This window comes from Nerophis lumbriciformis, linkage group LG20 (genome assembly GCF_033978685.3).
Source record: "Nerophis lumbriciformis linkage group LG20, RoL_Nlum_v2.1, whole genome shotgun sequence".
Taxonomy (NCBI): domain Eukaryota; kingdom Metazoa; phylum Chordata; class Actinopteri; order Syngnathiformes; family Syngnathidae; genus Nerophis; species Nerophis lumbriciformis.
Window position 1 is genome coordinate 40,759,513 of NC_084567.2, and position 14,488 is coordinate 40,774,000.

At 44.1% G+C, this 14,488-nt stretch overlaps 1 protein-coding gene across 1 annotated transcript in view; it reads right to left on the reverse strand.

The window, feature by feature from the left end:
* The window catches only part of LOC133619719 (ras-GEF domain-containing family member 1B-B-like), a 41,949-nt gene extending 31,898 nt beyond the window's left edge, over positions 1–10,051 (reverse strand). Inside the window, exons 1-4 of the mRNA XM_072915388.1 lie at positions 9,918–10,051; positions 6,442–6,531; positions 3,552–3,674; positions 57–194 (exon numbers count right to left, since the gene is read on the reverse strand). Of these exons, the coding sequence (XP_072771489.1) occupies positions 57–194; positions 3,552–3,674; positions 6,442–6,525 (345 nt within the window). The 5' untranslated portion in view covers positions 6,526–6,531; positions 9,918–10,051. The remainder of the gene's footprint in view (positions 1–56; positions 195–3,551; positions 3,675–6,441; positions 6,532–9,917) is intronic.
* Positions 10,052–14,488: the final 4,437 nt, after the last annotated feature.

Here is a 14,488-nt window from a genome sequence, read left to right on the forward strand (position 1 = left end):
GATACTCATCAGATTGTTTCCGAAGGTTTGACGTACGCAGAAAATGTGACACTAACCTCGTCCTTGCCGGCCAGGTCGTGCGTCATGTTTCTCAGACAACGCATCATTCGCTTATCTTTGAAGTCATACGGGAACTTTTCGGTCCACTCGGTCAGCAGCTGCAGCAACTTCTTCGCCACTTCGTAGAAACGTATCTGAACAAACATCACATGTGAATAGTTTGCCTGTTGGTGTCGGTCATCATCTTGTGAGGACACAAATGTAAAAGTGCTAACAATGCGTGGACAGAAAAATGTACATGTCAGCAGTATTGTGGACCGTATTTTTCGGACTGTAAGGTGCACTTAAAATCCTTTAATTTTCTCAAAACTCGACCGTGCGCCTTATAACCCGGTGCTGGGTGTGCTTACCAAACTTGAAGCTATTTTATTTGGTACATGGGGAAATGATAAAGTGTGACCAGTAGATGGCAGTCACACATAAGAGAAACGTGTAGTAGAGATGCGCGGATAGGCAATTATTTCATCCGCAACCGCATCAGAAAGTCGTCAACCATCCGCCATCCACCCGATGTAACATTTGATCACAACCGCACCCGCCCGCACCCGCCCGTTGTTATATACCTAATATAGACGATGCAAGGCATTAGTGAGGTTATAAAGCTTTTGCCTGTTAAAGAAAGGAGACTGATCCAATGCAGCACAGACATTCGCGTGCCACGCTGTCACGACCCAGACGCACACCAGTGCGCAATCATATGGGAGCCGCGCTGAGCGCACCTCCAAGCGCGTCTCGCTGCCGGCGACGGCCGGGTATGGGCCCGACGCTCCAGCGCCATCCATTTTCAGGGCTAGTTGATTCGGCAGGTGGGTTGTTACACACTCCTTAGCGGGTTCCGACTTCCATGGCCACCGTCCTGCTGTCTATATCAACCAGGGTGAGCCCCACCCCTTTCGTGAGCGCACTGCGCGCGGAGTGACCCCTGTTACGCGCCCCCGGCAACAGGGGTGGCGGGCAGGTAAGCTGCGCGGGCGGAGCGCGCGGAGTGACCCCTGTTACGAGCCCCCGGCCACGGGGGTGGCGGGCAGGTAAGCTGCTTACCTGCTGCGCGTGACGCCGGCCGCGGCGAAGGCGGACGAGGCGGGGTGTCGGTGCGGTGGGCGCGGTGGTGACCCTGGACGTGCGTCGGGCCCTTCTCGCGGATCGCCTCAGCTACGGCTCCCGGTGGGGCCCTCTCGGGGGCAGGGGCCTCGGTCCCGGACCCCGGCGAGGCGTCCCTTCTCCGCTCTGTAAAAGTGTCCATCTCTTCTTTTTTTTTTCTTCTGTTGTGGCATATGCTGCAGGTGCCTGCTCGTTTTTCGTATGTGGGTAACAACATTTAACTATGTATATATATTTCCGAATTGGTTTAACTGCCACCCGCCTGAATCTATTTAAAATTTTTATTTTTTTTATTTCAACCGCCCGACCCGACCCGCGGATAAAATCAATTTTTTTTTAATTTCATCCGCGGACTCTGCGGTTGTGCCCGCAAACAGCGCATCTCTAACGTGTAGACTGCAATATGACTCAAGTAAACAACACCGACATGTTATATGTTCCATTGAAAATATAGAACATTACACACCGCACTCAAAAATCCATCAAAATGTTTTAGTACGACTTCGGTAAACTATGAAGTCACACCGCTTGATGGATTGTACTGTGCTTCAACATAGGAGTATCATTATGGTGTGTGTATAAGGCAAGACATTATCTGGCGTTTTGTTTCGCAATATTATGCAAAGGCCACTTTTCTTACCTACTGGTACCTGCTGATGTGTATTTGGGATCTGCATAAGTCCTGAAAATTTCCGCAAATCCGCCTTTGTAGTCCGTAGTCGATAAGTTTCTTCTTTTTCTCTATCTTCTTGTTATGGGACATTCATCCTCCGCACCAACATTTTATATGTTCCATTGAAAATACAGAACATTACACACGGCGCTCAAAAATCTATCAAAATGTTTTAGTACGACTTTGGTAAGCTATGAAGCCCCGCCGCTTGATGTATTGTCGGAGCATTACAACTACCATAGTCAGACGTACTGTGCTTCAACGTACGGTATTATTATGGTGTGTGTATAAGGTAAGGCATATTATCTGGCGTTTTGTTTCGCAATATTAAGCAAAAGCAACTTTTCTTACCTTCTGGTACCTGTTGATTTGTATTTGGGATCTGCATAAGTCCTGAAAATGTGCGCGTGTTCGCCTTTGTAGTCCGTGTCAACACCGTAGTCAATAAGCTTCTTCTTTTTGTCTATTTTCTTTTTATCTGACATTCATCCTCAGCTGTTGCCATTTCTAATATAAAGTAGTGTAAAGTTCTTACTTATATCTGTCAGTAGACTCACCATGAAAGCACTAAAACATACCGGTATAGTGAGTTTACATTATTCACCCAAGGAACTTTAGTTATTAGGGGGGTTCCGGTCGGACGTTTTTTTTCACGGGACACATTTCCGGTGTTGTTGTTGCACGAGTGAGCCACGGATGAGGAGATGCTTGCTCCGTTATTGATTGAAGTAAAGTCTGAATGTCATTAAAACAGTTAGCGCCATCTTTTGACACTTCTTCCACTCCCGTCCTTGCACGCTACACCGCTACAACAAAGATGACGGGGAGAAGACGCTGTCGAAGGTGAGGAACGTAAATAAGACCGCCCTCAAAACGGCGCATCCGACTTGAAGATGATGTGTAAAACATCATCTTTGCAACATTTTGACCAAAGAACTACCATTACATGTTATGTAGACCACAAGGAAGTCTTTTACATTTAGAATTTTTTTTAAATAATTTGACTCCTTTAATGCGCCTTATAATCCGGTGCGCCTTTTGTATGAAAATAGACCTGACTAGACCCGCTCATCGGCAGTGCGCCTTTTAATCCGGTGAGCCCTATGGTCCGGAAAATACGGTACATGTCAGCAATATTGTGTATGTGTTAGAGATGCGCGGTTTGCGGACACAACCGCGTAGTCCGCGGATAATCCGCGGGTCGGGCGGGTGAAATAAAAAAAAAAAAGATTTTAAATAGATGCGGGCGGGTTGCGGTTAAACCAATTCGGAAATACATATGTTATTGTATAATTTAAGTTTGTGCGCGGTTGGTTAAGTAGTCGTCCCTCTCATCAGTGCCGGGTGTGTTGATTGAAGATGGAACGCAGCTGCCTGCAGCAGTTTGAGTGACGCGCGCGCGAGTGCGCTTGGAGGTGCGCTCAGCGCGGCTCCCAGATGATTGCGCACTGGTGTGCGTCTGGGCCGTGACAGCGTGGCACGCATTGAATGTCTCTGCTGCATTGGATCAGTCTCCTTTCTTTAACAGGCAAAAGCTTTATAACCTCACTAATGCCTTGCATCGTCTGTATTAGATATATAACAACGGGCGGGTGCGCTTTTGATAAAATGTTGGTTCGGGTGGATGGCGGATGGTGGACGACTTTTGTGATGCGGTTGCGGATGAAATAATTGCCTATCTGCGCATCTCTAGTATGTGTGTGTATAATCCACTGACCTCATCTAGCAGGTGGTCTACAGGACGCTTCTGCTGCTCACACATGTGACACACTTGTGTCATGAGTTCATACGGCTGCAGGAGGAGGCGTGAACTCAACAGGAAGTTGAAGACGTACGGCTTCTGATGACGTGTAGGACACAGAACGGGAAGGTTGAGGACAAGTGGGGGATGACAAGCACAATAAGGAAAAAAACAAAGGGTGCGGTGCCCCACAGGGTTGTGTGCTAAGCCCTGTGCTCTTCACCCTCTTCACACATGACTGCATAGCCTCTTCAACATCCAATCTCACTGTCAAATATGCCGACGACACCACGGTGCTTGGGCTCATCGGTAATAATGATGAGACAGCGTACAATGCAGAGGTCCAACAGCTGGCTTCATGGTGTGCTAACAATAACTTGGTTCTTAACACTAACAAAACCAAAGAACTAATTGTAGACTTCCGCATGAAAGGGCAGAACAAACACCCTCCACTTTTAATTAATAACAATCTAGTAGAAAGGGTCAAGCATTTCAAATTCTTAGGGGTGAACATAACAGAAGATCTATGCTGGGACATTAACACCGCTTCTACAGTCGGAAAGGCCCAACAAAGTCTTTTTTTGTTGTTGAGGAAACTAAAATGCGCAAACATTCCTGCAGAAATCAATGGTAAACTTTTACAACTGTGCCATCAGCGGTGTTCTCACTTACGGCTTTTTAGTGTGGTTTGCCAGCTGCACTAAAGCGAACCAACAGGCCCTCCAGCGAGTGGTTAAAGCGGCGGGGGAAAATTACAAGGACGGTACTCCCAGAGATGAGTGCCATGTACACAACTCGCTGCCTAAAGTGAGTACACAACATCCTGAAGGACAGATGCCACCCAGCACATGGCCTCTTCAACCTGCTACCCTCTGGAAGGAGGTATAGATCGATTCGCGCCAGGATGTCTCACAGTCTGTATCCCCAGGCTGTGAGACTGCTAAATGAACAGCCTGACCCTTTGCTGCCCCGGACTAGGGATGTCCCGATCCAGGTTTTTGCACTTCCGATCCGATACCGATATTGTTTTTGCACTTCCGATCCGATACCGATACTGACCGATACCGATACTGGCCTATCCGAGCATGTATTAAAGTTTAAAGTTATTTAGCCTACTTAGTTGTCAGAATCATGTTGAAAAGGGTTTTAGTACTCTTGATAACAACGAGCCAGCTGAATTAGGGGAGTTTGAATAATACACAATGGTTGGTAACAAGAAACTGACCTGTTTATTCAAGGATAAACACAAAATAGACAAAATTATACATGACAAACAGAAATGGCATCATTGAAACTAGGGCTGGGCGATATGGCCTTTTTTTTAATATTGCGATATTTTAAGGCCATATTGCGATACACGATATATATCTCGATATTTTGCCTTAGCCTTGAATGAACACTTGATGCATATAATCACAGCAGTATGATGATTCTGTGTGTTTTGATTGATTTATTGAGACTTTTATTAGTAGGTTGCACAGTGAAGTACATATTCCGTACAATTGACCACTAAATGGTAACACCCCAATAAGTTTTTCAACTTGTTTAAGTCGGGGTCCACTTAAATTGATTCATGATACAGATATATACTATCAGATATATACTATCATCATAATACAGTCATCACACAAGATAATCACATTGAATTATTTACATTATTTATAATCCAGGGTGTGGAGGGGGGCGCCGGATGTAAGTGTCAAAAAGACAGCCAAAAGAGTTTGATATGAGAATAAATCTAAAGTTAAAATATAGGGTAGAAATGCACCCATTTGCAGGAAATGTAGTCTTGATTTTCAACATTTTCTTTCAAGGCTTGCATGTCTACATTAAAACATTCTTCTTCATACTGCATTAATATATGCTACTTTTAAACTTTCATGCAGAGAAGGAAATCACAACTAAATAGATCACTATTTTTTTCAGACGGTGTTGATGTGGAAATTTTTGCCTCAGCATTTTGATGGTGTGGACGTGTGGCACCGAACGGAGATAAGCGTCTCGACAGATATTACAATATTTGAACAATGATGACGAAAACGGTTTTCTCTGTCGTATCCGTGTGTCGAAAATTGTTATGCGCTTATTTTTTTATTTGATTTTGTGCGTGGCATAGATTTGCCGTGCGCAGAGGACGTTTGAGCATGCGCGCACCTTAGCGGCTGTGCTAGCATCACAGCTAACGTTAGCCATGCTGCTACCTCTCTGCTCGGGGAGGACGTATACGTATGTGACGTATGTCGTGACAGTATGTGACGTGTGTAAGAAAGTGCACTTGCTGTCTGTGAGAGGGAGACACAGGAAAGAGTGAGAAGAGCCTGTCGTGTAATGCCAGCAGCTAAAAGCAACTGCGTGAGAATCCACAGACGTGTGGATGTGTTGAAGGTGTGCTGGAAAATGCGGAACGGAAATTAGGGAGCAGCAGAAAAGTGGAATGTATTATTTAAATCGGTGCGTTGGAAAACACGGACCGGAGTTTTTTTTTAAACTGGATCTGGATCGGCATTTTCCCATGCCTTGCCGATACGCATTTGTTGGCAAATATCGGCGGCCGATCCGATCCAAATATCGGATCGGGACATCCCTACCCCGGACCATCTTATTATCTCACTCTTCACCACCTCAATAATTGTGCTCTGGACATTGCATTGCTGCAACATCAACGTAACACCCATCAGACATCCGACTGTTCGTCCCTCTATTCGCCATCTTCCTAACAATGCTAAACTGTAAACTATGGTCAACCTGCACTTCAATGCAGTTTCTATGCCGCTGGACAAAGCTCAAACAAAATCTTGTTGACATGTATGACTTAAGTGTTATTAGGACAATGACAATAAAGGAATTGATTGATTGATTGACTTACATCAGGGTAGTAATCCAAGTGTTGGATCAGCACCTCAAGAGATGCTGAAACCAAACGGTTTTCCACTTCCTTGTTGCTGAACATGATCACCTGGACGGAGGAGACAACAAACTATTATTTGCATTTCTCGTCATGCCTCATACTTCTTTTCCACAGGAAACTTCACTGCAACTCAAAGTAGAGCTCAAAGAAATATATTCCACTCAAAGTAAAAAAGCAACTGATGTCAAACGTACTCTTTGACATGTAAAGAAGATGGAAAATGTAGCGAATTACAACATTTTAAAGCACCTTTTTGGCTGAGAGAGCCATGAAAGACAAATATTTAAAAATGCATTTCCGTGAGAGGCATATCATATTTTTTTAACAACGAATACAACTAAATGCGTGCATTTTTAAGTAAGACCAACATTTTTAGAGTGTAACAAGTCTTTTATTCTTCTTAATAACATTGTTATTCTGAAGCTAGCCAATAATAAATAAAATACTCCTTCCCACTAATGCGACTTCTTGAACAGGTGCGGTAGCAAATGGATGGATGGATTGAAATGCATGAGGATTAGAGATGCGCGGATAGGCAATTATTTCATCCGCAACCGCATCAGAAAGTCGTCAACCATCCGCCATCCACCCGACCTAACATTTGATCAGAACCGCACCCGCCCGCACCCGCCCGTTGTTATATATCTAATATAGACGATGCAAGGCATTAGTGAGGTTATAAAGCTTTTGCCTGTTAAAGAAAGGAGACTGATCCAATGCAGCACAGACATTCGCGTGCCACGCTGTCACGACCCAGACGCACACCAGTGCGCAATCATATGGGAGCCGCGCTGAGCGCACCTCCAAGCGCGTCTCGCTGCCGGCGACGGCCGGGTATGGGCCCGGCGCTCCAGCGCCATCCATTTTCAGGGCTAGTTGATTCGGCAGGTGGGTTGTTACACACTCCTTAGCGGGTTCCGACTTCCATGGCCACCGTCCTGCTGTCTATATCAACCAGGGTGAGCCCCACCCCTTTCGTGAGCGCACTGCGCGCGGAGTGACCCCTGTTACGCGCCCCCGGCAACAGGGGTGGCGGGCAGGTAAGCTGCGCGGGCGGAGCGCGCGGAGTGACCCCTGTTACGAGCCCCCGGCCACGGGGGTGGCGGGCAGGTAAGCTGCTTACCTGCTGCGCGTGACGCCGGCCGCGGCGAAGGCGGACGAGGCGGGGTGTCGGTGCGGTGGGCGCGGTGGTGACCCTGGACGTGCGTCGGGCCCTTCTAGCGGATCGCCTCAGCTACGGCTCCCGGTGGGGCCCTCTCGGGGGAAGGGGCCTCGGTCCCGGACCCCGGCGAGGCGTCCCTTCTCCGCTCCGTAAAAGTGTCCATCTCTTTTCTTTTTTTTTTCTTCTGTTGTGGCATATGCTGCAGGTGCCTGCTCGTTTTTCGTATGTGGGTAACAACATTTAACTATGTATATATATTTCCGAATTGGTTTAACTGCCACCCGCCTGAATCTATTTAAAATCTAATTTTTTTTTATTTTAACCGCCCGACCCGACCCGACCCGCGGATAAAATCTAATTTTTTTTAATTTCATCCGCCCGATCCGCGGATAATCCGCGGACTCCGCGGTTGTGCCCGCAAACCGCGCATCTCTAATGAGGATGTTTTATATTTTGTACGTTATTTTTAACACCGTGATTATGCTGATTATCCCCGATGTGGGATCTGAGCCGAGGATGTCGTTGTGGCTTGTGCAGCCCTTTGAGACACTGGTGATTTAGGGCTATATAAGTAAACATTGATTGATTGATTACCAGCGGAATTATTCATTACTTATCGTGCTAAGCAATGTCAGCTAAGATTGATCTGCGAGCCACAAAAGCCACATCTGGCTCGAGAGCCATAGGTTACCAACCCCTGCTTTAAAGACACTTTAAAAGAGAACAAGTACATTTTATTAAAAAAAATACTTTTAAAAAGTACAAATACCCACAAAAACTACTCCATTAAAGTAAAGCGGGTAAATGTTATTTGTTAGAATCACATATATTAACTAGATGAGGCAATTCCTGAAGGAATTGCATGTGAATTATCCATTGCTGAAGTTGAAGTGAAATGCTGACAGAATGTAGTGTGAATGTAAGAATCGTTTGAATGTTGGAATGGTTTGAATTTCCAGGAAAAACGGAATTTGGTTTGGAACTTGGGAAAGTGTTAGTTTGAATGTCCAGGATGAGTGGAATGTGTTGATGTTGGAATGGTTTGAATTGGTTGAAGAATTGTGCAACTTGGAAAAATGTCCCGTTCATTTCAATGGGAACTTCCAGGAAATTTGGGAAAAGCGGGATTCTTTGGAAAATGATTAGGAGCATGAATGTCCTGAATGAGCTGAATTGGTTGGTGTTGGAATTGTTTAAATCGGTCAAGAAATGTTGAAGGAGTAAATGGTATTAGGGAATTTCGGGAAAATCAGGAATTTTTTTGAAAATGGTAGAAAACTTAATGATCAGAATGGTTGGTGTTGGAATTTGTCAAATTGGCCGAGAAATGTTGAAGTAGTAACATGTTGAATTGAGAAATGGTATTACGGAATTCCTGGAATTTCAGGAAAACCGGGAATTTTTCCAGTTCAAAAACAACTTAGTTTTTTGTCCTAATTAAGAGGAATGTTTTGACGGTGGAACGGTTGAAGTGGGTTGAAAAATGTGGGAGGAGTAGTCGCCAGAAAAAAGGGTGGAAATAGGGCTTTGGAAAACCAGGAATTCTGGAAAATCATGGAACTTTTTTGAACTTGGAAAAAAGTGTCGTTTGAATTTCCAAGATGGTGGGAATGTGTTGAAGGGGGAATGGTTTGAATCGATCGAAAAATGTGGAAATGGTGGAAGTTTGAAAAATGGCCAATTCATTTTGAATGGGAAAAATGTCCCGGAAAACCGGGAATTCTAGGAAATCTGGGAATTTTTGGAATTTGTCAAGGGTATAGGCCCGCGATTCCCGAATAGGCTGAACAGTTTGAAGTTGGAACGGTTTGAATCGGATGAAAAATGTGAAGAAGAAGAAATTGAAAAAAACCACATTGTGTGAATGCTTTGGAGCATTCACACAATAAGAAAGCCCGTAGATACAAAGATAGCATTTACAGTATTAAGATAATAAAAAGTATTTCCGTTTTCCAACTTAAACTCTTTTTTAGCAGTTTTCCTGAGAAATTACAATCTGCTAAAATATCGTCATTCAAATAAGCATCAGTTCGACAAAGTAACAACCACTAGTTTTTAGTTTTTGCTGCAGGTGTATTTTTCTTACAGTGTACCTGCAGCTCAACGTTTAACCGTTACAAAATGGTTTAGCCCTAATTCCAAGCAATGCTATCCAAACTGTTTGTCCGGTGTACTTTATTTTGAAAAACTTATTAACAATAAATACATAAACTGTATCCGGTGTTAAAATTTGAACTTGATGTCGTAAAAACAATTAGAACGTCACACTTACCTTTCCAATGATGCAGCTCAACGTTCCGTCAGCGTTCAAAAGTACAACTCGAGAGTCTTTACACACAAATCGCACAAAAGTGACCAGGAAAATTTTTTAGGTAATCTCAGCTCCGTCGTCTTTATCGTCTGATTGTTAAATTGACGAAGTAACGGTTTCGAGAAGCAAGCAGCAACCTGACCGTTAGAAGACCGGGAAATTCAACCAATGATTGCTCGGACGTCCGGTACGACTGACCAATCATCGCTTGGATATTTGTACCACGTGGTACCATGAGGACCAATTGCAGCAGTCGTGCTAGTTGGGTACCAATACATTTAAAATCTGTAAATACAGATACAATCCATACATAATTACAAAATTCATTTTAAAATCATATCGAAAGTCATTACCAACAAACCAAATAAAATGAACAAGGCCAAATATAAGTACGTGTGGTTTTAAAAGTGTAAACATAATGTATCGGTTTTTACATATTTCAAATCAAGACAACCAGCAAAGATATGAAATCCCCTGCTCTGATTGGTCACCCTGCTTCCACCTGAGACCAATCTCTGAGCAGTGATTGGTCAAACTTCCTGGCCCTTCGACCAATCGGGTCAGATTTTCCGGCCTTCCAGAAGAAGTCAAATCGTTGCTAAAAAGCAAGTCAATAAAGCCGACTATAAGAACTTAGAGAAAAGACTCGATAAAGGTGAGCGAAACAAGAATAACTTGCTGAAAGAATGACGACTTTTGGTAATGGTTCAACATTGGAAAGGTACACAGTAAAAAAAAAAATCGTACGCTATCTTAAAAATGGCAATAATTTGCATTCAATATATTTAAGTGGCACACCCCGAAAGGGACAAGCGGTAGAAATTGATGGATGGGTGGATATATTATAGAATAGAAAAAATGATATGCATCACGGCGCGTTTTTTTATGTTATTACGGCTTCTTTGGCCAGAGGTGGGTTGCATTCTGTCTCGTATGAACCGCCGGAGTCCCACCCGCAGCACAGGTGCTATACAACACAAGCACCACCGGGCCGAACGGTAGCTAAATCGAACGCACACAGCAGTGTAACACGGAAGAGCGAATTTCTCTTGACTCCTCAATTGCTCTCAACCAAGAAGTCAGATCGATGTAAGGTAAGAAAGTTAGAAACATTTGTCAAAGCATAAGAAAGCAATAAACTCTCAACATATATTATGTAACACATTCTTCACATTTAGCGACGATGTGTGCGGATTTTGCAGTGTGTTAATTTTTTTTTTTTAGATAATGTTTATTTATTCATTTGATAGAGAAATCATAATACAGGTACTGAGAAAACAGACACTTTTTTTGTGTCCCCCACCAAAAAAAAAAAAAAAAAAAAGTTAATAAAGAAAAAAAATAAATACAAAAAATTACACACACACCAAAAAAAATTCATTACAAAATAAATAGACTCTGCGTGGACATCGGGGGCGGTACCTCTGGATTGGCAGACCGGGATGGTGGTTCCTCTCTTTAAGAAGGGGAACCGGAGGGTGTGTTCCAACTATCGTGGGATCACACTCCTCAGCCTTCCCGGTAAGGTCTATTCAGGTGTACTGGAGAGGAGGCTACGCCGGATAGTCGAACCTCGGATTCAGGAGGAACAGTGTGGTTTTCGTCCTGGTCGTGGAACTGTGGACCAGCTCTATACTCTCGGCAGGGTCCTTGAGGGTGCATGGGAGTTTGCCCAACCAGTCTACATGTGTTTTGTGGACTAGGAGAAGGCATTCGACCGTGTACCCCGGGAAGTCCTGTGGGGAGTGCTCAGAGAGTATGGGGTAACGGACTGTCTTATTGTGGCAGTCCGCTCCCTGTATAATCAGTGTCAGAGCTTGGTCCGCATTGCCGGCAGTAAGTCGGACACGTTTCCAGTGAGGGTTGGACTCCGCCAAGGCTGCCCTTTGTCACCGATTCTGTTCATAACCTTTATGGACAGAATTTCTAGACGCAGTCAGGGCGTTGAGGGGATCTGGTTTGGTGGCTGCAGGATTAGGTCTCTGCTATTTGCAGATGATGTGGTCCTGATGGCTTCCTCTGGCCAAGATCTTCAGCTCTCGCTGGATCGGTTCGCAGCCGAGTGTGAAGCGACTGGGATGGGAATCAGCACCTCCAAGTCCGAGTCCATGGTTCTCTCCCGGAAAAGGGTGGAGTGCCATCTCCGGGTTGGGGAGGAGATCTTGCCCCAAGTGGAGGAGTTCAAGTACCTCGGAGTCTTGTTCACGAGTGGGGGAAGAGTGGATCGTGAGATCGACAGGCGGATCGGTGCGGCATCTTCAGTAATGCGGACGCTGTATCGATCCGTTGTGGTGAAGAAGGAGCTGAGCCGGAAGGCAAAGCTCTCGATTTACCGGTCGATCTATGTTCCCATCCTCACCTATGGTCATGAGCTTTGGGTCATGACCGAAAGGACAAGATCACGGGTAAAAGCGGCCGAAATGAGTTTCCTCCGCCGAGTGGCGGGGCTCTCCCTTAGAGATAGGGTGAGAAGCTCTGTCATTCGGGGGAAGCTCAAAGTAAAGCCGCTGCTCCTCCACATCGAGAGGAGCCAGATGAGGTGGTTCGGGCATCTGGTCAGGATGCCACCCGAACGCCTCCCTAGGAAGGTGTTTCGGGCACGTCCAACCGGTAGGAGGCCACGGGGAAGACCCAGGACACGCTGGGAAGACTATCTCTCCCGGCTGGCCTGGGAACGCCTCGGGATCCCCCGGGAGGAGCTGGACGAAGTGGCTGGGGAGAGGGAAGTCTGGGCTTCCCTGCTTAAGCTGCTGCCCCCGCGACCCGACCTCGGATAAGCGGAAGAAGATGGATGGATGGATGGACAAAATAAATACAAATAAAATAAGGATAGCTCGGGCAGTTTAGTTAAATTAACGTCCATCCATCCATCCGTTTTTCTACCGTTTGTCCCTCTTGGGGTCGCAGAGGGGTGCTGGAGCCTATCCCAGCTGCATTCGGGCGGAAGGCGGAGTACACCCTGGACCAGGTCCAGAGGTGGGTAGTAACGCGCTACATTTACTCCGTTACATCTACTTGAGTAACTTTTGGGATAAATTGTACTTCTAAGAGTAGTTTTAATGCAACATACTTTTACTTTTACTTAAGTATATTTATAGAGAAGGAACGCTACTTTTACTCCGCTACTTTTATCTACATTCAGCTCGCTACTCGCTACTAATTTTTATCGATCTGTTAATGCACGCTTTGTTTGTTTTGGTCTGTCAGACAGACCTTCAAAGTGCCTGCCTTACTGGTGACGTTTCACTTCGTTCCACCAATCAGATGCAGTCACTGGTGACGTTGGACCAATCAAACAGAGCCAGGGGTCACATGACCTGACTTAAACAAGTTGAAAAACTTATTCGGGTGTTACCATTTAGTGGTCAATTGTACGTAATATGTACTGTACTGTGCAATCTACTAATAAAAGTTCCAATCAATCAATCAATCAAAACTGTGAAGGAAAAAAGACAATTTTTGATTTCAACCGTACATCCCGTCAAAAGCCTAAAGACTGACTGCACAGTTCCTGTCTTCACAATAAAAGTGCCGCTCCATTGCGCCTGCGCTTTCAAAATAAGAGTCTCCGAAAGCCAGCGCAAACAAGCTAGCAAGCTACGGAGTTTGCCGCCAATGTATTTCTTGTAAAGTGTATAAAAACGAATATGGAAGCTGGACAAATAAGATGCCAAAAACCAACCACTTTCATGTGGTATTAGACAGAAAGGAGGAACTTTTTTTCTCCTCCATTTGAAAACGTGGACGTTATCATCAATACTGTCTGATTACAATCAATGCAAGTCATCAGAATCAGGTAATACACCAACTTATATTCTTGTCTTCATGAAAGAAAGTAATCTATATGTGTTAAACATGCATGTATATTCATTAAAACACCTTTAACATGTAAACAAAAGCGGCAAAATAAATAAATATAAATTATATACTGTATATATCAATGTATGTGTATATATATATATATATATATATATATATGTATATGTGTGTGTGTGTGTGTGTGTGTGTGTGTATGTATATATATATATATATATATATATATATATATATATATATATATATATATATATATGATATGTGTGTGTATGTTACTCAGTACTTGAGTAGTTTTTTCACAACATACTTTTTACTTTTACTCAAGTAAATATTTGGGTGACTACTCCTTACTTTTACTTGAGTAATAAATCTCTAAAGTAACAGTACTCTTACTTGAGTACAATTTCTGGCTACTCTACCCACCTCTGACCAGGTCGCCCAGGTGAATTATGAAAATTGCATAAAGAAAACAGTCCTGATCGTGCACTGAACAATATAAACCAGGTGTGTCCACACTTTTTCTGCAGGTGAGTTACTTTCCAATTGACCCAGTGGAGGGGATCTACATCATTCATACATATCATTTATGTTTATTTATTTATGAAAGAGAGGTTTTTGTTGAGTTAAAGGTGTTTAATGATAATACAAGCACGCATGTTTAACATTCCTTATTTTATTATTTTTAATATTATTATTTCTTCGGTCAGTGGTCAACA